Source organism: Chiloscyllium punctatum, chromosome 38, assembly GCF_047496795.1.
Source record: "Chiloscyllium punctatum isolate Juve2018m chromosome 38, sChiPun1.3, whole genome shotgun sequence".
Taxonomy (NCBI): Eukaryota; Metazoa; Chordata; class Chondrichthyes; order Orectolobiformes; family Hemiscylliidae; genus Chiloscyllium; species Chiloscyllium punctatum.
Genome location: NC_092776.1, coordinates 19366118 through 19391504, shown reverse-complemented (window position 1 = coordinate 19391504; position 25387 = coordinate 19366118). Strand labels below are relative to the sequence as shown.

At 39.3% G+C, this 25387-nt stretch overlaps 1 protein-coding gene across 1 annotated transcript in view; it reads left to right on the top strand.

Moving 5' to 3' along the window:
* The window catches only part of LOC140463419 (uncharacterized), a 216929-nt gene extending 192442 nt beyond the window's left edge, over window positions 1–24487 (top strand). Inside the window, exons 12-16 of the mRNA XM_072557330.1 lie at window positions 4023–4148; window positions 5815–5992; window positions 10763–10831; window positions 15563–15656; window positions 18150–24487. Coding sequence (XP_072413431.1) covers window positions 4023–4148; window positions 5815–5992; window positions 10763–10831; window positions 15563–15656; window positions 18150–18189 — 507 coding nt within the window. The 3' untranslated portion in view covers window positions 18190–24487. The remainder of the gene's footprint in view (window positions 1–4022; window positions 4149–5814; window positions 5993–10762; window positions 10832–15562; window positions 15657–18149) is intronic.
* Window positions 24488–25387: the final 900 nt, after the last annotated feature.

Here is a 25387-nt window from a genome sequence, read left to right as displayed (position 1 = left end):
CTGCCTTCTGAGGATAGGTTACACAGGCTGGGCTTGTTTCCACTGGAGTTCAGAAAAGTGAGGAGTGATTTGATTGAAACGTGTAAGATCCTAAAATGGTCTTGACAGAGTGATTTTGGAAAGGATGATTCCTATTTTGTATCGGTTCAGCACAAGGAAACATTGTTTTAACATTTTTAATCACCTTTTCAGGGCAGAAATGAGGAGAATGTTTTTCTTTCAAAGGGTCATGTGATTGTGGAACTCTCTGCTTCAGAAGGTGATGGAAGCAGGTCATTGAATATGTTAATATCAAGCTGGATAGATTCTTGTTAAGGAGAGGAATCAAAAATTATTGAGAGTAGATAGGAATGTGGAATTGAAAACACAAACAGATCAGTTATGATCTTGTTGAATGTCGGCTCAGACTTGAGGGGCCAAATGGTGTATTTCTAGTCCTCTTTCATATGCTCTCTGATCTTGGTTGCTGATAAGATAACATTGACTCTTTCAGCCATCTTCATTCAACTTCCTGTAATGCAGCATCTCCAGACCCCAAGCTCACCATTGCTTTGGGATTGTAAAGTCACTGTGTATTCTCAGATACTCTTATTATCCCTGACATGACTGTTTGTGGGCATTATTAGTGAGTTATCATTTCTCTTTCTTTTTTCAGACTTTTTTTCTTTTTTGCCTTCCCTCCTTCACAAGTTCCTTTCTAATTTGTACAACATGATGATACATTAATATATTTTATTTTGTGCTATTCTATGACTTCATAATATTCCTTGATGCTCAGAACAGTGTGCTCCTGTGTAGATAAGACCAAGTCCTTAATGCTTCAGATCTTTTGTTTCATATCAAGTGAAAGGTTGTTTTTCTCTTTGTTACCAAACAAGGGACATCAAAATGTAGGATAGAGGATGCACATCACTGTACTGTGCACTGATCAACAGGGACACTGATCAATAGGAAAACCTAGCTCCTATTAAAGTGCATTGATGCAGGGAGTTAATAGTCAACGTGACCTTAATTTTAGGAGTAAAGTTCTGAAAGAAAGCTCTCTTTATCATCCCTAAAGTGCGAGAGTGACCAGTGACTTTTATCCCTCAACTCCAGTGGATCATTGGATAAAGATGCCTTTGAGTTAACCTTCTCAGTTCCAAAGTAACAAACTATTGTTTATTCCTATCAGGAGCTTCTGATCAATGAGGAAGGTATTTTTCTGTGGTGTCGTTTCTTTTTCTTGGAAAACATTTTCTCAATGCTTTTATACCCTCTTGATCTGACCTTTACACAGGAGAACAAAAGGACGATGCACAGCAGTTCTGGAAATATTCCAGCAAAACTCTCTGTGTCGGTCCAGGATCAGGTCAGGAGCAGCACCAAGTATATAGACACATACACACACACAAATGATCTACCAGTCTGGTGAAGCCACATCACAGGACGACATGTATGCTCAACAGAGGCAGCTGCATGCTGTAGACAGAGCTAATTGATTTCACAGTTATGAATCAGGTCAAGTTTTACAGTCCTGTCATGTCATGTTGTGACCATTGTTGGAAAATTAAAAAACTAACTGGAGAAGAAGACTCCACAAACATTCCTTTCTCAACGATAGTATAGCCTAGCATATGAGTACAAGAGGCCTTTTTGCAACCATGTTTAGGCAGAAATGCTGAATGGATGATCCATCTTGGCCACTTCCTTTGTCACCCATGACAGACCTACAGAGTTTCTTCAGCAAGTCTGTGTTTGTAAACCTGTAGCTATGTTGTTCTCGCATAGCCATGACATGTACCCGGCAATATGGAAAATGGCCCAGATGTGTCTCTCCACAAAAATGTTGATGCAATATGCAATAATTATCATCCAACAATTTACTCTCAATCATCAGCAGTGTGATGGAAAATTTATCGAAAGCACTGGCAAGTGAAACTTACCTGCTAGTAATCTGCTCATTGATACTTAAATTGCATTCCATCTGGACCACTCAACTCCCAGCCTCATTACAACCTTGGTCCAAATATGGAAAAAGGTACTAAATTCTAGAGGTGAAGTGAGACTGATTGCTCTTGATATCAAGGTCACATTTAGAGAAAGTGGAACAAGAAGCTCCAGTAAAATTGAAGTCAGTGAAAAATCAGGGAGAATCTCTATTGAAGTCAACAGGTTTGCACCTATCACAAAGTAAGTGGCTGTGGTTGTTGGGGACCTATCATTTTAGCCTCAGGACATTACTCCTTCATTCCGCAGAGCAGTGTCTGAGCTTAACCATCTTCCATCCACTGCTTCATCACCTTCCCTATATTTGAAGGGCAGGTAGTCGAAACGATCACTGAGGATTCCAGTGTTCATTATCATTCATGATTCCTCAGATAATGAAGCAATCCAGAGTCTAACCACCTTCCTTTGACATATATTGCCATCAACATTCTGCAAGTCTCCACTGACATAATTGGATAAGCCACATGAGTACTTGAGTTTCTTGTCAAAAGCTGGATATTCTGAAGTGAGTCATCTTCTGATTCCACAAGGCCTTTTGACCATCTGCAAGACACACATTAGACATGTCATGGAATAAGTGGTTGGATAAGTCCTGCTCTAACATAGAAGAATTCAACACCATCTAGAACAATACAGCAAGCTTTGTTAGGCATCTGTCCACCTACCTCAAATATTCACCCCCATAACTATAAGTGCATAGTGGTTGGTGTACATATTCTTTACAAGATGAGCTGTAGCAACTCACCAACGCTCTTTGTATGGCACCTTCTTGGCTTCTGCTTCTACCACTACAGTATTACCCAATATATTCATCACGTGGTGAATCGATGCTGTTCATTCTTAGATCCATGTAATATTTAGCAGTGTTAAAGTTTCACTTGCTCTGTTAACAGCTTGACCACAATTTGACGTTATTCTCTAATTAAGCAAGAAGGACTTAACCACATTATTGTTAATCAGCTGCTCCAAATTGGACAGGCTGTGTCTCCATGTGTCAGAATATAGTTCCATTGATAGGTTTTTAGTGACCTTGAAGATAAAAGGCAATTTGCTCGATGAACAAAGTGTGTTTTGTCACATTCTTGTTCTTTCTGGGTGTCTCTAATTGACAAATATTTACATCTACAAGACCAATCTGAAGAATACTATGAAATCAATATTTGGAAGGACAATGAACTATTGCTTTCGAAATTTTCTTGGAAGAAATTGAGTCCACAACAGTTGCTATCTAAAGAACTTTAGCTGGTAGCTGGCAATTTATTGAGGTGTGCAAATGACGGACAGCACTGCATGGCTGCCACTGAAGTCAAAAATGCAAAATTGTGGCAACTTGGAACACTGTTGGCAACGTTCAGATGTGTTCAGCCTTCATCTTAATGAGTGTGTTAAAATGAGCGACTGAAAGGGTTAGGGCGCCTTTGGTGTTTAAAGAACGATTGCCGGCGGTTTGCCACGACAAAGGTCTTTGAAATGTCTCGATGCTGTTTTCAGAAATGGTAAGCAACAGATCATAAGCAATGTCAGAGCACAGAGTCAATATGTAGAGTTATGTTAATTCTTTACCCAGCCCAATTACCTGATATATAAATTTTAATTAAATGCAATTTATTCTTGAAGAAATTTATAAACTGGAGCATGCTGTCAGAAACCAAAATCCTTCAGTTAGCAGATTGTCACCTCTTTGCGTTGTGAAACAGCTGGACTGCAAAATGCTTTTAAAACTGATCTCCTTCTGCCTCTGATAGTGAGTGCATCGATCTTCAATGTATGATGTTCAAATGCACTTTATTTACGATTGCAACCACCACTACAGCCACCCCTCCCCACAGTTTCAACCAGCTGTCCTCTTGTTCTCAAATGTGAAATGAGTGGCCAGCAATTGCAAAGCACCCCATTGCGACAGTTGAGATAGCTGTTCGAATGTAAGAAACACATTGGAGAAAATAAAGTGTCCCCAACCCACAACCTTATTCATCCTTGTTGTTATTATTTCTTTTGTTAGTTAACTTGAAGTATTGACTCATATCTTATAGGATGATGAAATTGAGACAATGTTGATGAGCTATCGGGGTTTCAATGAGAAACGTGTTTCAAAAACACTTGTGATGGAATATATTCTGAAACTCATCTTAACAAATTCTGAACCACTATTTAAAGAGGTAAGGACAGAACAGATGTATACACAGTGTGCAATCCTCAGAACCATCTGGAAAATGATATTACTGCTCTGTGCATTTAGATTGTGATTGAAGAGAATATAGATTCATCACACACAACAGCTACAAGGAATTTTATTCCAGAGTTTATAAATCTGGCATGCACATTGTATGTCAAAGATCAGGCAGCTTTGTGCAATATTTACATGTTAGCAAAGCATTCCAAATGTACTTCTCAACAAAAAGACCTTTATAATCAAAATAATTCTACAACTTTGAATAATACTGTTGTTAAATATTCTGGCTTGCTGTTTGCTCATATATTTCAAACTTAACTTACAAAATATAAGATTTTTTTGATGAACAGCACACTTCAATATTAAAAATAGAATGTTTCTATCTATATCACAGCCTCGATCTCCCCTCCCCTATTGCACTTAATGCATATTTGAATAGCATTTGTGGTGCATTGCCAATCCGTGTGGTTAGTAGATGGACAGAAATGGAGAAAACAAGAGTTTTAATTCCTTGTGGTCAGTTCTGCTGATACTTGGCTATCATAGTAAAGGCTACAGACCTCATCCCAATCTTTGGGATTTGTAGTTACTCGCATGGCTGGAGGAAGGTGACTTATATCCTCAATGGGAAATTAACAGTACCCTCCCTGCTCTACCCTTGCAAAACAGACTGATTGACACCTACTCTCCAGAGCCCAATTGCGTCAAAAGATCTGGCTTCAAAAGAAGCCACACAATTTCCAGACTTTGGACAAGACAGGGAGTCTGAAGATGGGATTGTAGTTTGTAAAGGCAGAAGGATCGAGGATGCGATTTTAAGAAAGGGAACAATGGTAGCAGTTTTGAATGAGAGGGGGCCAGTAACTGAGGAGAGGGATCCACAATGGAAAATCCACAGTGGGCCAGGAAGGAAAGTTAGAAAGCTAGCCATTGAAGGTGGAGAAGGCAGGATTCAAATATGGAAATGTTTTCCTCTCCGAATTCATACCTCTGATGAAATCTGGCCCCTAATAATCAATGGCTCTATTAATATTAAAAATGAGGCAACAGCTGGATCCTCATGAATAGATGTTTATGGTGGTGAGCTTGTACACTTGTTTGAAGCTCTGTTTTCTTACATCTGACAGTGTAATAGAGCCAGCAATATAAAGTGGGTGGATTAACATCACTCTAAATGGGAATGGGTCTGAAAAGACTGCTAACTGTCTAAATGACTGATAACTCCACTATTAAAGATTTATTAGACAGAATTAATTTGGTCTGAGAAAATTTCAGTTTTTGGGAGGGAAGAGTCAAAAAAAAATTAATACTGTATCATTGGCAGAGAGGCTGGCAGATTCTGAAGGTCAAGCAGAGCAAAGGATTGTGAAGAGCCTATCTTAACTGCTAAACTACCAGACCACCCCAGATTATTTTGTTCAGCTTGGTTTAATAATTAACCCATGCACTATTGAAGAATTTTAGCATATTCAGAGAGACTAGATTCCAAAGTCAACACAGAATGAGCTGAAGCAAAAGAATGACTCGTAGATTAAATGCCACTTAAGCAGTTTTAACATCTTCACTGAATAGAGTGATTTTTGTTTTACTTTTACACTTTAAGCTCTAATGGGATTCACTTATTCCTTGAATATTACCTGTATGTTCCTCAGTGTGAAGCCAATCTTCAACAGCATTCTGGGACTGAGCCTGGTTATCTAACAAGCACAGAATTTGCACTGGCCTTTGAAAAATTTGCTCCACAGTGCAATACAAAACTGAACCAGGTCTTGGTTGAACAATCCATTACTGCAAAGCAAAGTGCCTTTATTTCATTATCAAGTGCAGCACGTATCCTATGAAATGAATTGCAAATATCTTGTAACTTGAAATAGCTAAATAATAAAATAACACCTATACTGGATTGTTAACTTTACAGATCTTTCAACTTTACATCTGTCTTTTGGGGAAGAAAAATAGAGTTGTTCAATTAATTAGTCTCAACTCTCTATATCAAGATATTTGACTGCCAACTTCCCAAGCATTGTCTAGTAAAAGATTTTTGGTGTTCAGATAAATTAATGTACAACTGTCTCACTGTTGGGAAATATTTCTTAATTATGACAACAACTATATCTTCTAGACGCCCCTGTTTATCTTAAGTGATATGGTAGGATGTTCTGTAGTCCAATTTGAAATATCTGTACATTAATGTCTCTTTACTTCAAAACCACAGTTATTTATAAAATCAGTATTAAATGGTCAATGAACTGATTAACTAATAATGAGAATAGGTGGCTATTTAATACCTCCAACTACTGCTAGGCTGAGGTGGCGATTTTGAATACTGGAACATGGTTCCTACTGGAAAGTATGAGTGTGCAAGTCTCAGGTGAGAACCAAATCTTCGCTTTGTTTTGATAGGGTTAGGGTTAGGCTTATCTTACCTCAGCTAATGCAACATGCATTACAGTTCTCAGTGATGGTGTACATGTTTTTTGCGTGGTGATGATTGTAAAAGATACCGCAGAACTGGTTTAGTGCAGAAGCAAGATGTTTTGTTTCCCTAAAATGTTGATATAAATAGGAATGAGCTACAGCCTTTTTACAACTTAGGAAAAGCTCTAAATCCTCTTTGCACTCTCAAATGCAAAGGCAGAAACTCATTTGCACAAGACTTTTCGGGTCATAACATGAACATATTAACAGAAGCACCAGAGGCTCATTAAAATTCATAGAGGCGTGATGCCAGCAGTTACACTGGACTGAAGGCTGAGCTGAACTTGTGGGATCATTGGGAAGAGGTTTCCAGGAACAGACCTTCAAAACTGGAGGTACATCCAGTCTTTCCGAACTCAGACTCACCCCAAACTTTCCCCACTACCACCACCACCCTGGTCAGAAGCAGCAGTAAAGTTTGCTGGCTGGCTCCAACCTGAAAAAGGAATGGATCATTGTCTCAAAAGAGCCCATGACAAAATTAAGCACCACCACCATCACTAAAAAGTAGAATTAGATAAACTAGCGGGTCTCAAGGCAATAAGTCCCCAAGCCACGATGGCTTCAATCCTAAATTACTACAAGAAGTAGATTCAGAGATATTGGATGTAATTTTGGAGAAGTACCATTGGATTGGAAAACTGCCAATGTGACACCCCTATTAAAAAGGAAGGGAGGCAAAAAAACAGGTAACTATTGTTACCATCTAACATCTATTGTTGGGAAAGTATTGGAATCAATTACTAAGGAGGTAATAGCAGAGAATTTGGACCATCACAATCTAATCCAGCAAAGTCAGCAAGGCTTCATAAAAGGGAAATCATGTCCGATTAATTTATTAGAGTTTTTGCAGGAGGTTTCAACACAGTGAAATGAGGGAACCTGATGTATTGTGTTTGGACTTCTCGAAGGTGTTTGACAAACCACCTCACAAAAGGTTAAGTCATAAGACAAGAGCTGATGGTACTGATGGTAGTATACTGGTGTGTATTGGAATTGACACATGGACAGGCAACATTAAGTTGGGATGAGAGGATCCTTTTCAGGTTGGTGACCCATGACCAGTGGGGTTCCCCAGGGATAAGTGGTGGGAGCACAACTGATTACAACATATATTCATGACACAAGATAGATGGAAAGGCAGTTTGAAAGAGGGAAACAATCAGTTTACAGAGAGAAATAGTTACATAAGTGGGAAAAATGTTGGCAAATGGAGTATAATGTGGGGAAATGAAAAGTTGATCATTTTGGAAAGGAGAGCAAAAGAACAGGATATTATTTAAATGGAGAAAAACTGCAGAAAGCTGCAACACAAAGGGACTTGGGAATACTTACAAAACTGAAAATGTGTTGCTGGAAAAGCGCAGCAGGTCAGGCAGCATCCAAGGAGCAGGAGAATCGACGTTTCGGGCATGAGCCCTTCTTCAGGATATGTGGAACAGTCCATCTTCCGCAGCTACACTGGCACCACCCCCCACCTTTTCCTCTGTTACATTGCAAGAATACTTACAAAACACAAAGCTAGCACACAGTTATAGCAGGAAGTGAGGAAGACTAATGGAATATTGGCCCTTAATTCAAGGGGGCTGGAGTATCAGAGTAGGGCAGTCTTGCTGCAACTGTAAAAGGTTCTGGTGAGACCAAGCTGGAGTACTGAGAGCAGTTTTGGTCCCTGTAAAGAAAGACATAATTTCATTGGAGGCAGTTCAGAGAAGGTTCACTAGGATGAGAGGATGTTTCCCCTCCTGGGAGAGTCAAAAGCCAGAGGGCATAGTCTTAGAATTAAAAACTGACAATTTAAGAATGAGATGAGGAAGAATATCTTCCCTAAAGAGAAGATTCTTTAGAAGTCCTTGCTACAGAGAGTTATGGGGTCAGAATGCTTGTGTACGTTTAAGGCTGAGATAGATAAATTCTTGATCAGTAAGGAAATCAAGGATTATGGGGGAAAAACACAGGGCATGAGGAATATGAGGAATGTCAAATCAGCCATGATCCTATTGAATGGCAGAAAGGCTTGAGACACCGAATGGCTCCTATTCCTATTTTTTATGGTCTTCAGAGCCATTTTAAAATATTTTTGTGTAAAATTGATGCCCCTCCCATCTTCAGAATTCCTGGGCCAAGTTTCTCACCTTGAGCCCTAACCCCATGATATGGAACATACTTGCTCATCACAAGAATGAATACCTTGTCTAATTTGGCATTCTTGCTGCTAACCATATGCCAGGACAGTTTGAATCCTAGAATTTAGTAGTTCTGAGCCTATGACGTTTGTTTTTTGGAATGAAGGAAAACTACTGCAAATCTGGGATCTATGACTATCCTGGAGCTAGCAAATTCTGGTCTCAGTGGAGTTAACATGATTTCTCTGCACTTCTAGCTGTATTCGAACATAAAGTGCAAGTAACTTTGAGATCAGAATCTTTATGTTCCTTGACAGCACTCATCTCCCCATGAGGTACTCACATTTACCTTAACATCAAGGATTGGAGCATATCACATTTATTAATAAGTAGAAATCCCTTCCCCAAGAATTAACTGTGCAACCAACCAAAATTCTGCCAACAATCTGCTTCCTCACTTGTATTTGTGTATAAGATATAATATCCAAAAGAAGATTTCTCAGTTTTTAGCACTGCTGCCTCACAGCACCAGGGATCCGGGTTTGATTCCACCCTCAGATTACTGTCTGTGTGGAGTTTGCACATTCTCCCTGTGTCTGTGTGGGTTTACTCCAGGTACTCTGGTTTTCTCCCACAGTCCAAAGATGTGTAGATTAGGTGGATTAGCCATGCTAAATTTCCCATAGTGTCCAGGGATGTGCAGGTTAAGTGGATTAGCAATGGGAAATATGGGGTTAAAGGTAAGGGGGATGGATCTGAGAGGAATGCTCTTCAAAGAGTCGGTGTGGACTCAATGGGCCGAATGGCGTGTTTTCACACTGTAGGGATTCTATGATTCTAAACCATCACACACTTTAGCTTGCAGCTGTTGTGGGTATGTTCACCGAGCTTAACTTCTGTCATAGTGATAAGGAACAGATGGTAGAATTGCCCTTCTCACAGACAGTTTGGGATGGCCTCCAAATACTGGTCTTACCACTGATGTCCACATCCCAAGAAAATGTCAAAATAAATTAATTGTCATACAGATGAAGCTAAGGTATTCACATTAGTGCTCATTAAGTAACATAAGTTAATGAATTCAAGTAATAAGAAAGTCCATCATGGTCAGTTTGGAATTCTCCATTCCAAAGTGCGGTTTCATATATTTATAGCTCTCTCAAAAATAAGTTCCTGGCTAGATTCCCTAAATAATAAGTCAAGATCCAAATTATCTTGGAGTCAACATGAATATCATCAACTTAGACTAAAATCCCATGTGCAAATGGAAACAGTCCAAATGTGCAGAAGCAAATAGTTTTATGAAGTTGGTATTCATAGAAATAACTAAACAAAGATAAGACACTTGCACTCCCTATCATAAGACTTATCTGAAAAGACAAAAAAAACTTCAAATGGTCAGATCAAAAGCACGCTCCTAAATATTGGAAAGCTGAAGTAAAAACAATTTGAAACATTGAAAATATGCAATGGATCAGTGATTGTCTCAAGGAGAAAGTTACATTAGAGTCAGAACTAACATGCTACAAGTAGAGAAAGCTTTCTAAGTTCTGGAGCAGCTGATGGTTTCCCCATGTGGTGGTCATCTGGAAATGAAAGGGCTCTTAATAGGGTCTTTCAGCGTGCAAATCAGTTGCTCACCTCTTGGAACTGGCACACCACTTCCAGTCCCACTGCTAGGAAAATGCCTCAGTGGTGGGAGCACTTCTGGAGCCATTCTGCACCTCCCCACTACAATGTCCCTGCACACCCCCATCCCCCCAAGATCTCCCTGCCCCCACCCGAGTACCAGTAAATTCTGCTCTTCAAGACTTCATACATGGTCATTGCTTTCACAACAGCAAATTCATGGGTTCCTTGACTGCCTCACTTTGGCTCTGCAGGCAAGGCCAAGAATAACCTCCTTAAGTTCAAAGGCTTTTTATTTGTAAGTGTATATTTAATATTGAAGTATGTTCTTTCCTGAACATTTAATTTTCTTAACATGGCTTACCAGAGATTACAGCATACTTGATGTTGCTGCAGCAAATGGATCTGCACAAAGAACATCTACAGATTACACCAGGTAAGGGAAGGACTAGTTTACTTTTGGCAGGGAGAAGATATGATTGTGCTCTATGCATCTTAATTATCAGATTTCTTCCCTCTGTGGTATTTTTCCAGAAGACCACTCTTGATACCTTGTAGTATTTGCCACTCTACTGTATGTGGTACCGAGTGAGGGTCTTTAAGGTAGCTTGCTGACACCAACCCTTATTTGTCATTGTTTTAGCTTGGGCTTATCCACTCGTCAGTGGTGAAGCATAAAACTCTTCAGAGTATTTACAGAAGAGGCACAATCAGTCAGTCTAGAATCAGTGGTGGGGAAACTATTGGAAGCAATTCTGAGGAACAGAATTAATCTGCAGTTGGAGAGACTGGGATTAATCAAGAAGAGGGCATGGTTTTGTTTGGGGGATGCCATACCTCTCTAACTTGCTAGAAATTTTCAGAGAGCTCACCAGGTGCATAGATGAGGGAAATATGGTCTACTTAGACTTCAGCAAGGCTTTTGATAAAGTCCCCCATGGGAGACCGACAGTGAAGGTAAGAGCCCTTGGGACCAAAGGAAATTTGGCTAATTGGATCCTAAATTGACTGAGTGGAAGGAAGCATAAGGTGATTTTCAAGGGGTGCTTCTGTGCCTGGGAGCTTGTGTCTGAGTGAGGTTCTGCAGGAATCAGTGTTGACACCATTGCTGTTTGTGGTATGTATAAATGAGTCAGACTTGAATGTAAGAGCGTTTATCAGTAAAATCGCAAGAAAATTGATGGGATGCTAAATAATCAGGAGGATGGCCTTAGATTACAGGAGTATATACATGGGCTAGCCAGAAAGGCTGATCAGTGGCAAATAGAGTTTGATCCGAATAAATATGAAGTGATGCACTTAGGCAGGACAAGCAAGGCAAGGGAATTCATGATGAAGAATAGGATCCTGCGAAGCACGGAGGATCAGAGGCACCTTGATGTGCATAGCCACCAGTCCCGGGACAGGTAGATAGAGGTGGTTAAGAAGACATGCAATATTTGCCTTTATTAGCCCAGGCACAGAGCTTAAGAGCAGGGTGGTTATACTGGAACTGAAGAAAAAGTTGGTTAGGCCATAGCTGGAGTATTGAGCGCAGTGCTGGAATCCACATTATAGAAGGGATGTGGTAGCACTGGAGAGAGTGCAGAGGAGACTGAGGGAGGACATGATTGAGATATATAAAGTTATGAGGGGCAGAGACAGGGTAGACAGGAAGGAACTTTTCCCCTTGATGGAGGGATCAGTGACTGGAAGATATAAATTGAAGGTAAGCGGCAGGAGATTTAGAGGGGATGTGAGGAATACTGTTTTCACTCAGAGGTTGGTGAGAATCTGGAATTCGCTGCTTATAAGGGTGGTAGAGGCAGAAAACCTCATAACATTTAAGAAGTATTACACTTGCAATGCCAAGGCATATAAGGCTATGGACCAAGGGTTAGAAAATGGGATTGGAATAGTTAGGTGGCTGTTTTTGAACATGGCACTGCATTGCAGGGCTCTTTTCTATGCTATAGACCTCTGTGACTCTAGGCACTGTTCTGAGAACCCAAGAAGATTTCTTGCATCCTAGAAGTAAGTACAAATGCATTTGCCCAGGCATAATTACTAGGGTGAACACACAGATGCTGGAGAAACTCAGCAGGTCTGGCAGCATATGTGGCAAGAAAGCGATTTAAGGTTTTGAGTCTGGCATCACTCTTGTTCAGTTCTGAAAAAGAATCATACCAGTCTTGAAGCATTAACCTTCTTTCTCTCCACAGATGCTGCCACACCTACTGTGTTTCTCTAGCATTCTTTGTGTTTTTGTTTTCAGATTTCCAGTGTCTGCAATATTTTGCTTTCATAATTATTGGGACCACAAGCGGTTAGCTCAGATACATCTGCTGCCTCCTAGAGTCAAACTCCTTATACCACCACACAGACTGTGCGACATCAGTAGAATTGGTGGAGCTAACGGAGCATGAACGTTAACCCCTTCAGAACTATTAGGTTATAAAATACCCTCCTCTTCAGAAGTAATTGTAGGTAATTTTGCCCTTGGATAATAGTGCAAACATGGTGATATTGATTCAGTTGCCTGTTGTTATGCATTCTCCAAAATGAAAATGAAAATCCGTTGAGCAATATCATCAGCGTTGTCATCCGTTTTTATAGAATCACTATGCTTCCCATTGAATATTATCAGGGTACATTTTCACAGATGTTAACAGATATCCAAAGTCTCCAAATTCCTCATGTGATTCTAGAATTGCTGGATGTAACCAGAAAGAGCATTGTCATGGATCACCATACCATTGTAATCCATACAGACCTTTGACTTGGCTCATGAGATAATCTGTAATGAAACTCTCCTTATTAAATTATTGTGAGCAGAGGTAACAGCACAAATGTCATTCTCAGAAACAGTAGAACACATTCTCAAAGTAAAAGTCACTATAGTCTTACCAGACCATCAAAGAGAGAGACAACTGGTGGTTGTTTAACCTGAGGGTTACCACGTCTCAGGCAAGTTGAGACGTTGAGGAGGTGTGTCATTCTTGGTAACCTCAGCTGGAGTGGGAACTGAACCTGCACTGTTAGCGTCACTCATCATCCCAAACCAGTTATCAGCCAACTGATCTAGCTGACCCCTAATCTCATAGTGCAAGGAAAAGTTAATAGAAAACTAGACAGTTCAGATAGAAACAATTCTTATTGTATAGTATAGAAATATAAGGTGGGATTTTCTCCTTCATCAAGGTAGTGAGACAAGTGGCAGAAATGGAAAATAATCAAATAGATTGGCACGTCAGCAAGCAAGTTCTGGGTGGGATGTCATCTGGACAACTTGCCCACACTTCCACCAGTTAAAGAGCTTTACTGGTCAATAAATTGCTACTGACAGGCTTCAACCTGCTACTGACCAAATTCACAGCCTTCCTGACAGGGAAGAGAAGTGTCTGCATTCCCCACAGGAAAACCAAGGAAGTCTACATGCCAAATTGTTGGGGGAGATGGGGCTACATTTGTTCTGGTCTGGGGGAAATTAAGGGTACGAATGGTGGACAGGGGAGGGCTGGTGAATGCCCACCCTTGCATCCTGCCCTTCCTGTCACCATGACCTGTGGTCCATACACCACTGAAAAAAATCCATTGTCGAACTTGTTGCAACAGCCCTTCATGGTATTGCAGCCTCCAAGCCTCTGGTGATAATTTCCAGAGCCCACAAGCTAGTGGCCAGTGATTGGGCATCAGCTTTTGGAGAGGAAGATTTCAGTGCTGAGGCTTGTCAGGTCTTGTGGCTGATTAAACCTTGATCTGGTGAGCTTTTGCATTGGTAGGTGCAGGGACACTGAAGAAGCTCACCACCACATTTAATGCAGAGAGTTCTACATCTGTCCCATAGCAAAGAATCTGGTTGTGTAAGGCAATAATTTTAATGGGAGTTTTGCATTATCCTGAAGGTTACACAGAGAAAATATATTGCTCTTCAGTGTGCACTGAACATTGGGTTCTGCTGGAGAGTTAAAATTGACCTTGGCTCAGCTGGACTAAACAAAGACAAAGACAATGAATAAGCATCCTACCCCAATCATTATCAATATTTTCTAATCAACCTGTTCAGCAATGTTACTACACATCTCTGGTCCAGGTGGATGCTGCCCATTCATTAAGATATGATATTTATTTGATCAGGGTTCCATGCAGTCACATGCATTAGATGCAATTAGCACTGTTAATTTGTTTTCATTTTATATAACAATTTATTATCATGGTCTCATTTGTAAGAGTGATTGTGTGTATTTGTAGCTCACAGAGGTTCATTGCTGCACTTTCTGTAGCATGCTGCGCTATTCCAGACTTGTCATTGGGGTTTTACACGGTACTTTAATTTCTTACATAAACTCTCCATAACACCCTTATTCTGCGATATACTGTCACCCAGAGAGGAATTGCTGACATGAATTGCCTCAGAAATAGAGAACAATATTCCACTATTTTTAATCAGCTTTGCATTTGATAATTCATAGCACCTTTGGGTTTGTGTCGGTTCTTAGTCTCACTGTACAGCTGAGGAGAAATATTTTAAAGTTATGGTCGACATTTCTAATTTATATGTTTTACATTGATATGCACCGTAATTAATTTAAATCTGTTCATATGGGTTGACTGGTGGTTTGGGGGAAGGACAGTTCTCAAGGCTAAAACCAATATGCATAAAAAAGAATCCAGTAATGAAATATATATTAACATAGCATTACCCAATGAATATTTATGCATTTCTAACCATCATTCAATACTGAGTTTCTCAATGAAATATTCCACTTATATCACCAACCAAACTTTCAGTGCACTTGTGATTAGAACAAATCTGTGAGAGCTCATGATAGTTTGCTAAAACTGGATTATTTACTGTACTAGATTTGGCTTTTTTCCTGTGTCAACCCTATAGCACAATGTCATTTAGTGATTTCAAAATTGGATAATAGCTTCATGAACTGTAGTACTGGCTTCTGATAAATATTTTTCCCTCTTATCTCTTCATTCACTCCGAATTTAAAGTGGAACGCAAATGATTTTTTAAGTAGTGTAGTTAATAAATAAGATAGATTCATGCATTATAAGTATTTCTGTAGAATGCTTAAATTCTTATTGATACTAATTAATACTAGCAGTTCTTTGTTAGAAGTTACTTTCATGTATTGAGCATCTTTGGCATCTTTAGCACTTATTTTGCTCTCTGCAGAGCTGTCCTCAACATCAACCACTGATGTTAAACCAGAAGATGGACATCTAATTACCATATCTAAGTTGAAACTGCTTGTTAATAACATGGCCAGGTAAAGTATGCCGCATAGCAACAAGTAGTGTAATTTAGTCCATTGTTAAGAGTACTATGGACCTAAATTACGCAGAGACATTACAAATAATGGCAAAATCATTACTATTCCACTGCAAATTTAATGTTTGTTCAATGTTTGATAGAAGACACTAATATCACATTTGTAATTAAACATACATTTCTTTCAGATCTGAAAGCATTCGAGAGCGGTCCTCCCCCCATCATTTCTTTAGATGAAATATTCACTGATTATCTCTGTTTTACATTTAAACTCTTAAGTGTATGAGGATAATAAAATTCTAAATTGTTTTTATAGCCACAGTAGTTTAATATTAATGATGAATGAAACTTGCCTCAAAATGTCAGTAATATTTTTTAATCATCTACCCCTACCAATGCATGCATGCATGCACATTAGGATCTGGGCGAGCTAAACTTGGCACCTTGAACTTGCTGTTCGTTCAATAAGATCATGGCTGATCTGATTACTTCACATTCTCACCTCCTTCTGATAACTTTTCACCTCCTTGTTTGTCAAGATTCTATATAACTTTGCTTTAAAGTATTCAAAACTTCTAATTCCTTTAGAGGAAGAGAGCTCAAAAGACTTCATGACCCAGTGAGAAACAAAATTCTCCTTACCTCTGACCTTTGTGACCCATTATTTTTAAATAGTGACCCTTCTCATTCCAGATTATCCCACAGGAGGCAACATCATTTCCACATCCACCTTGTCATGGCCCCCTCAGGATCTGATAGATTTAGTCAGGTTAAACTTTTACTGTTCTAAACTCCAGTGGATATAAGGTAAAAACAATAACTGCAGATGCTGAAAACCAAATACGGGATTAGTGGTGCTGGAAGAGCACAGCAGTTCAGGCAGCATCCAAGGAGCAGCGAAATCGACGTTTCGGGCAAAAGCCCTTCATCAGGAATAAAGACCGTGAGCCTGAAGCGTGGAGAGTTAACTCAACTCTCCACGCTTCAGGCTCACGGCCTTTATTCCTGATGAAGGGTTTCTGCCCGAAACGTTGATTTCGCTGCTCCTTGGATGCTGCCTGAACTGCTGTGCTCTTCCAGCACCACTAATCCAGTATCCAGTGGATATAAGCCTAGCCTGTCCAGCTTTTCCCATTAAAAATGCATTCATTTGGGGTATCAGTCCAGGAAACCTTTTCTAAACTGCTTCCAACACATTTACACCCTTCCTTAAATAAGGAAACCAATAGTCTATTTGACAGATCACTTAATATATCTATATTCCTTTGTGGCCTCCTTCTGTCACCTTCACAAAATACTTTCCAACTATTTTTGTTTCAACAAATATCGCTACCATACCGTCAGTTCCTTCATCCAAGTCATTCATATAAATTGTAATAAGTTGAGGCCCCAGCATTGATCCCTATCATACATCACATCTTGCCAAATATAAAATGATTCACTTATACCTCTTCTGTTTCCAGTTAGCCAGTCAACCTTCTACACATGCCAATATGTTCCTCTCTACATCATGAGCTTTCTTTTCCCTCAATAACCTTTGATGTGGCACCTTATCAACTGCCAAGGACTATATTAATCTTACTGATTGCATTTATTTGCTGGTTTAAATGATGTCATCTTTTACACCATGATGTGGAGATACCAATGTTGAATTGGAATGGACGAAATCAGCAGTCACACAACACCAGATTATAGTCCTTTAAGTTTATTTGAAATCATAACTTTTCAGAGCGCTGCTCCTTTGTCAGGTGAAATGACCTGATGAAGGAGCAGCGCTTTGAAAGCATGTGTTTTCAAATAAACCTGTTGGATTATAATCTGGTATTGTGTGATTTAAGACTTCGATCTTTTACACCACCATTGTTCAGGTTGGTAACTGTTAAACACAAACCTAGTTTTTACTTTTACAGCTGATATATTTATTTCCAATTAAATAATGAAGAGAGACATGTTTTTTTTTAAATCCTGAGTCAGTTGTACTTGTTAGAATAACAACTAAAGAAACTTCACAATTTTGTTTTCATATCTGTTCTGGTGTCAGTAAAAGTGGAACCTGTAACTAAATTCAATTCCAAAAGAACACTTGAACTTGTGATATTTCTTTAAGTTACAAGCTTCAGACTCTTGGAAATGTTTTTAAAGTGACATAGACAGGTTAAGTACGTTACTTTGAAATTCATACTGATAACTCTTTATAGAATTAAAGTATTATTTATCTTAAATTGTTTAATATATACTTTTGTCTTCTGAATTCAAACATCATAAAACCACCCATTCAGTCAAGTAAGTTATGTTGATCAATTAATTGAAGTACACCATCCACTCTGTAATTTAAATTTCAAGTAACATTTGTGAAGGAAGAATTGAACTTAGAAAGTGCCTTTCAAAATCTCAGGACATCTAGATGCTTTTCCCAGTTTTATGAAATGTGGTCCCTGTTATAAGTTAGGAAAGCTGTGGAAGACAGTTTAACAATTTAATTTTATTTTAGGATCAAGAAGATACAATTGGCATACGCCCACACAATCTAACAGAAAGCAGTCGCTGTCAAATGACTCAATCCACTGACTTCAAGACAAAATCAGCACTTCCAGATTCTACTAATGAAGATAGACGGACTTTGAAAGAACTATGAACTTTAATTCTGTTTAAATTATGGAGTATAATTTTGTTGCCAGTTAGCAAAATTTTAATGTCAAATTTGTATGAACACAAAATTCCTGTGCACTTGCCACCATTTACACCTTCTGTGCTTCCCAGCTTTATGGGACAAATACCATTACCATTCTTATGCCAGTGTCATAAGAAGTGAGTACAAAAGCACTGCTTCTCACTTACAAAGAATACTTTAGGACAGTTCTTCTGACCTCACTAACCTGCCCCATTACCTCCACTGCTCCGACAATGTTTCACAACATGCAATGTTCAACTCTATTCCAAATGATGACATCACAAAGGATTGGTGCTGCGCTGAGAGTTTGACATAGTTTCCTCTTTGCTGGTAAACTTACATTTGGTGATTCTCTCTGTATGGAAAGGCAAAGGAAACTCATGCTGACACCCTGTGGTATTTCTGTGACCAGTAGAGCCACTTACGATGTAAATGTACAACAGTTAGTTAATTCAATAACAAACATAAAGAATAGGAGCAGAGGTAGAATGTTTGGCCATTGATCATTCTCTACCATTCAATAAGATCCTGGCTGATATGTTTGGATTTTGAATTCTACATTCCCATCTACCCCACTTCTCCATTCACCATGTCTTTGCATTCCTCATATAAATCCTTGAATAAATTGGAAAAGGTTGAGGCCCCAGCACAGATCCCACCAGGACACCAATGATCACATCAGGCCTATTTTTGCAGACTCCCTGCTTTTGGCTAGACAGTCAATCTTCTGTCCATGCTTATACTTACTTCCTCCACCAGGCACTTTTATTTTCTGCAGTAACTTTTGATGTGACACCATATCAAATGCCTTTTAGAAATTCAAGTACAGTAAATGTACAGGCCCTGTTTTATCCACAGCGTTTCCTACTCCTTCAAAGAATTCCAATTAAATGGTTCATTTTGATTTCCCTCTGAGAAACCAAGCTGACGTTTCATGATTACCTTGAGGTTTCCAAGTGTGCAACTCTAATGTCTTGAATGATCGATTCTAACACCTTCCTCATGACAAATATCAAGCCTATTGGCCTATACTTTCCTGATTTCTTGAGTAGATAAGTTATATTTGCTACTTTGCAGTATAATAGAACTTTTCTTGCACCTAGGGAGCTATGGAAAATTAAATCTAATGCTTCTACAACTTCAGTAACAACCATCTTTTAAGGCCCCAGGGTGAAATCCATCTGGACTCAGAGTCAAGTCAGCCTACATTTCCATCAGTTTGCTTTGTACCACTTCCCTCATGATTATAATTTTGCTAAGTTCCTCTCTTCCTTCCTACTCCTTCCAGCTTGCTTATGGGATGTGGATGTCACTGGTAAGGCCAACATTTATTGCCCATCTCAAAGGTCCCTTGAATTGAATGGATTGCCAGGCCATTTCAGGACCAAGTTAATAGACAAGCACATTACTGTAGGTCTGTAGTCACATGTTGGACAGACCAGAAAACAGTGGCTGATTTCCATCACCAAAGTACAGTAGTGAACCAGATGGATTTTTATGACAATTGACAGTATGTACATTAAGGTAAAAACAATGACTGCAGATGCTGAAAATCAAATACTGGATTAGTGGTGCTGGAAGAGCACAGCAGTTCAGGCAGCATCCAACGAGCAGCGAAATCAACGTTTCGGGCAAAAGCCCTTCCAGCTGTTAATTCCATTGAATTGAAATCTCACCAATGTCCATGGTGGGATTCAAACCTACATCCTTGGAACAATAGCCTGGGGATCTGGATTACTGGTCCAGCTTGATTACCACCATGCCAATGCCTCCTCGATGGTGAAAATAGAAGCAAAATGTTTGTTCATTTCGTCTGGTATTTCCTTATTATCTATGATTAACTCCCCATTCTCACACTCTAAAGGACCCATACTCACTTTACTTCCTTTTTCCCTTTTTAAAATATTTGTAGCAACTCTTACTATCTGTTTTTACATTCCTTGCTAGCTTCCCTTCACACTGAAATTTCTTTCTTCTGATTAACCTTTGAGACATTTCTTTCCATTCTTTATCGGCTGATCAATGACCTGACCTGCCATTTCTCTTTGCAGATTTAGATGCATTGTTCCTTAAGTTTGATGCTTTCCCTACTTAAGAGTCAAAAAGTCATAGAGATGTACAGCACGGAAACAGACCCTTTGGTCCAACTCCACCATGCTAATCAGATATCCTCAATTAATCTAGTCCCATTTGCCAGCACTTGGCCCATATCCCTCTAAACCCTTCCTATTCATTTATCCATCTAGGTGCTTTTTAAGTGCTGTAATTGTACACGTCTTTAGCGAACGATAGGTTGTAAGTATTGGGGCAGGGGGCAGGAGGCATTGATGGGGTGCCTATGGCCGAGCAGTATTATTGATGGACTGTTAATCCAGAGAACCAGTTAATGTCCCATGGACCTGATTCAATTCCCACCATTGCAGATAGTGGAATTCAAATCCAATAAAAGGCAAAATCCATCTGGTTCACTAATGTCCTTTAGGGAAGGAGACTGCCATCCTAACTTGATCTAAGCTGCATGTGATTCCAAACCAATAGCAATGTGGTTGACTCTTAACTGGCCTCTAGGCAATTAAGGATGGGCATTAAATTCTGGCTGAGCCAGTGATGCCCTCAGCCTGTGAATGAATTTAAACAAAGGCCCTCCCATTTTCTTTATGATAGGAATATACATGTTCTGACTGTTTTGAAATATCAAGCCAGATTTCATTCTGGGATCTGTTTTGTCCGGTAGTAACATTAGCTGGGATCAAAATGCAATGGCTTCCTTCACCGTGATGTCAGGGTCAGTTTTTACATCCATCCTGCAAACCTGCTGTTATGTAAACAGGCTGTGGGAACCTGTTGGACAATTTGCAGAGACCAACACTCTTACATGTCAGGTGAGAATGACTGCTCTGGACAACAGGGCCATATTTGACTGAACATCATGGAGCCCTAGTAAAACTAGAGGCTTTGGTAATCAGGGAGCAAGCTCTACACTAGCTGAAGTCATACCTGATGCTAAGGAAGATAGTTGTGGTTGTTGTAGGTCAGTCATCTCAGATCCAGGAAAACTCACTCGTTTCTCAGGGTAGTGTCTATGACTCAATCATCTTCAAGTGCTTCATCAATGACCTTCTCTCCATCATAATGCCGGAAGTGGGCAAGTTCATTGACGATTGTACAATATTCAGCACTATTTGTGACCCCCTCAGATACTGAGATAATCCTAGTCCATATGCATAAACAGCTGAACAATATCCAGAGTTGAGCTGACAAGTGGGATGTGACATTTGTGCCACACAGTTGCTTTGCAAAGAGCATTTCCAACAAAAGTGGATTCAACCATTGCCCCTTGATATTCACAGCATTACAAAATTCCCCCAATATCAACATCCTGAGGGTTACCATTGACGAGAAGTTGAACTCATCTATCCATATAGGTACTGTGACTACAACAGCATGTCAAGTAGGAATCCTGCAACAGGTAACTTACTTTCTGACTCCCTAAACCTTGTCTGTCATCTACAAAGCACAAGTCAGGAGTGTGATAGAATATTTCCCACTTACCTGGAAAAGTATAGCTTCCTAACACTCAAGAAGCTTGACAACATCCAGATCAAAGTAGCCTGCCTGATAGGCACCACATCCACAAACATTCACTTCCTACATCACCGACACTTAGTAGCAGCAGTATGTATTTCTGCAAGATGTATTGCAGATCCTTATACAGTACCTTCCAAACCCATGACCACTTCCATCTAGAAGGACAGGGGCAGCAAATATGTGCAAACACCACCCCGTGCAAGTTCCCTTCCAAGCCACTCACTATCCTGACTTAGAAATATATTGCCATGCCTTCATTGTTGTTGGGTCAAAATCCTGGAACTCTCTAATATAATTGTGGGTCTTACAACATCAAGTGACCTGCAGTGGTTCAATAAAGCAGCTCACCACCACCTTCTCAAGGCCAGGTGGGATGCTGTATAAGTGTTTGACCAACCAGTGAAACCCATGTCCAATGAATGAATATTTAAAAAGAACTCTGGGCTTATTTACCAGCATCACTCACGCTTGTGTCCCTGACCACTGATGAAATCAGAAGACTCTATCCTATATGGCATGACCGTCTCCTAAATCAAAGATTCTGGGCAGCTTTCGCCGTCCCAGATGCTTTGCAGTGCCTGCAGTTCAGTCTCCAACTCATAAACTCTGAACTGAAACTGCTGAAATTTCAAACACTTCCAACAGATTTGTTGGCCCTGGGTCACAATAGTATCCATGAGTTCTCATATACTACAGCTTCTTCACATCACCAGAACCACCATCTTTAATGAGTTTTAGTTATTTTATTTTATGACTTACTTATTTAGGATACAAATTGGTGCTAGAAATATAATATGTTAAAATTTAAGCTTAGAAAAGAGCTTAACCATTTACAATGGGCTAATCAAACTTTTTTCTCTGTAATACAAAGATCAAAGAACAATACAGAACAGGAACAGGCCCTTCGGACCCCCAAGCCTGCGCCAATACATTTCATCCTTCCACACTAAAACTCTCTTCACTTACAGGATCTGTATCCCTCTATTCTCTTCATATTCATGTATTTGTCCAGGTGCTTCTTGAATGCTGCTATTGTGTCTGCTACCACTACCTTCTCTGGCAGCATGTTCCAGGTACTAACCACCCTTTGTGTGAAAAACTTGCCACGCACATCTCTGTTAAACTCCCTATGCACTACCCCCACCCCTGGCACCTTGAACCTGTGTCCCCTTGTAATTGAGCCATCCACCAAGAATACTGCAAGAACCAAATGCAATCAGCTTCAACTGTCTGTCATTGACCCTTGGGGTCCTTTTCTAACTTGCTCCTCTCAGTGATGTTATGATCCCAACTTATATTATTTCTGGACAAGTCATATGCCATACTGAAACTTGGCTTTATAGATCATATATTTTTGTTGTTTTAATGAGGTTGTACTGCAGATTTTGTTTTAACAATAAAATAAGGTTTTTACACGAAAAATGAAGATAAAATGAAATAAAACAAACTATTTAGATGTAATACAAGTTTAAAGATTTCAAATCACAAAGTAAAACACAATCCCATTGATTCCAACAGCAGTCCTTTCCAGTACTCACACCAGAGAGAACTCTCTTCTCCATCACATATATCGGGCTTAATTAACTGTGCTTCAATTCCCAACCTTGAGAATCCGATAGCCTCTTTTTTGAATCTTCATACATCTGGACTTACTTCTTACTTATTCTCAGCTTTGAATAGCTCCTTCAGGATTTTAACCAAACAAGTCTGTTGCAGAATTTTAAAACTAAACTCTTAAATTGGGATAACTTATTTTGTAACGATTCTAAACAATTGTTTTGCAAATCCATCTTCAGCCAAGACCTGTACAAAACTGGTCAAACTGAAATCCATAAAGCTTTTTGTCAAGCTATGGATGTTTTTTCTAATCAAAGAAAATATAAATCTCAAACATAGTAAACTGAAAGGTTCAGTCACAACTGGTTTACTTGGTTCACTCATAAAAGCTCTCCAATTGTAAACAAATTCCCATTAACCTCCAAGAACTGTATCTCAGGTTGGTTTGTTTAAATGAAATTACCATGGCTACAATAATTGTTGTCAGTCATCAAATCTCTTCAGAAACATAGAACAAAATGCATATGTCATCAGCTCAAATCCCAACTCTTACAATAAATGATATTAAATATATATAAATCACACTAATGGTGACTGTTTGCTTTGGTGCCCTCACATCATTGCTTGTCTCAGTGATGCTGTCTATCTATCAGGGAGTCCTCACCTCACTTCATTCTCTCAGTGCTGCTGAATGTCTGTTTTAAGGTCCTCATCTTACCCACTCCTCTCAGTTACTGACCTATCTGTCTCAGTGTCCTCACCTTGCCTGCTCCTCTAGGTGATCACCGAGATCAGCTGTCTTGGTAATCTCCCTTTGGCTGCTTCTCTTCTATCCTCTGTTAACGCTGATAACTCTACAGCACTATAGGAAGCACCAGGGATTTGGCAATTAGCCAGTTGTTATCCCAACTTGTTACTATGGTTGATACTGAAACAGCTCCACATAAATATCTAATTATTTTGCTTATGTTTGGTCTATGGAATTATTAAAGATAATTTTCTCTTTTCAGTGATGGCACTGTTAAATTATGATTTTAATTATATGTAGAAAAGCATATGGAGTGTTATTAAGATGAAATCCTTTATAATATCAAGCTTTTCTTCAGCAAAAATCTTTGATTTTAAGTAGCGTTGATTGTATATATCTTTTCTATGAAGAACCAGTGATGTAAGTGATCCTAATTAATAATTAAGTAATCACTATACCTCAGAAGACTAAAGCAATTCAAGTTTTCCATTCTCAATTATTTCTGTATTAGCACTGATTTATAAAGATCTCTAAATAAATATCTGCATCTGCTGAATGCCCCAGCAGCCACCATGTTTAGTATTCAGTGTGAATAGGACAAACTATGACATGATTAACATTTTTCATTCTAATGAAAATTAAATATACTCTTTCTGATAAATGAAATGTCATTTCAAAAGGTCGCTTAAACCAAATTAGACTGAAGATCAAACCTATCTGTCAATGTATAACATTATTTTGCGATTCATTTACCCACCTTTATGTTGAAAGCTCTGATAATTATAGGTTATTCCAATGTTCTTGCATGGCTTTATTTTAAAAGCTATATTACTCTGAGATTAAAATGAAACCCAGGCAATTGGAATAAGATAGTTTTAAAAGTAAAGGCATCTTAAAAGCACATTGAGCGGTAAATTTTCAGGCCTACCGCCTGTCAGAAATGGTGCCAAATAACCTGATGCCTGACAATGTTGCTCTGCCTGTGGTAATGTTCCCTCTATTGGACCGATCACTGAATGAAGACCTTGGGGTTAGGTGGTCACCCCATTTAAAAGGCTGTTTGACATCCTCTGACATATCTAGGAGACAGCCTGTTAATTCTTGGAGAACCAAGGATAAGCATGTCTGAATTCACCACATCAGCTGATTGCCTGACCAAAGACAT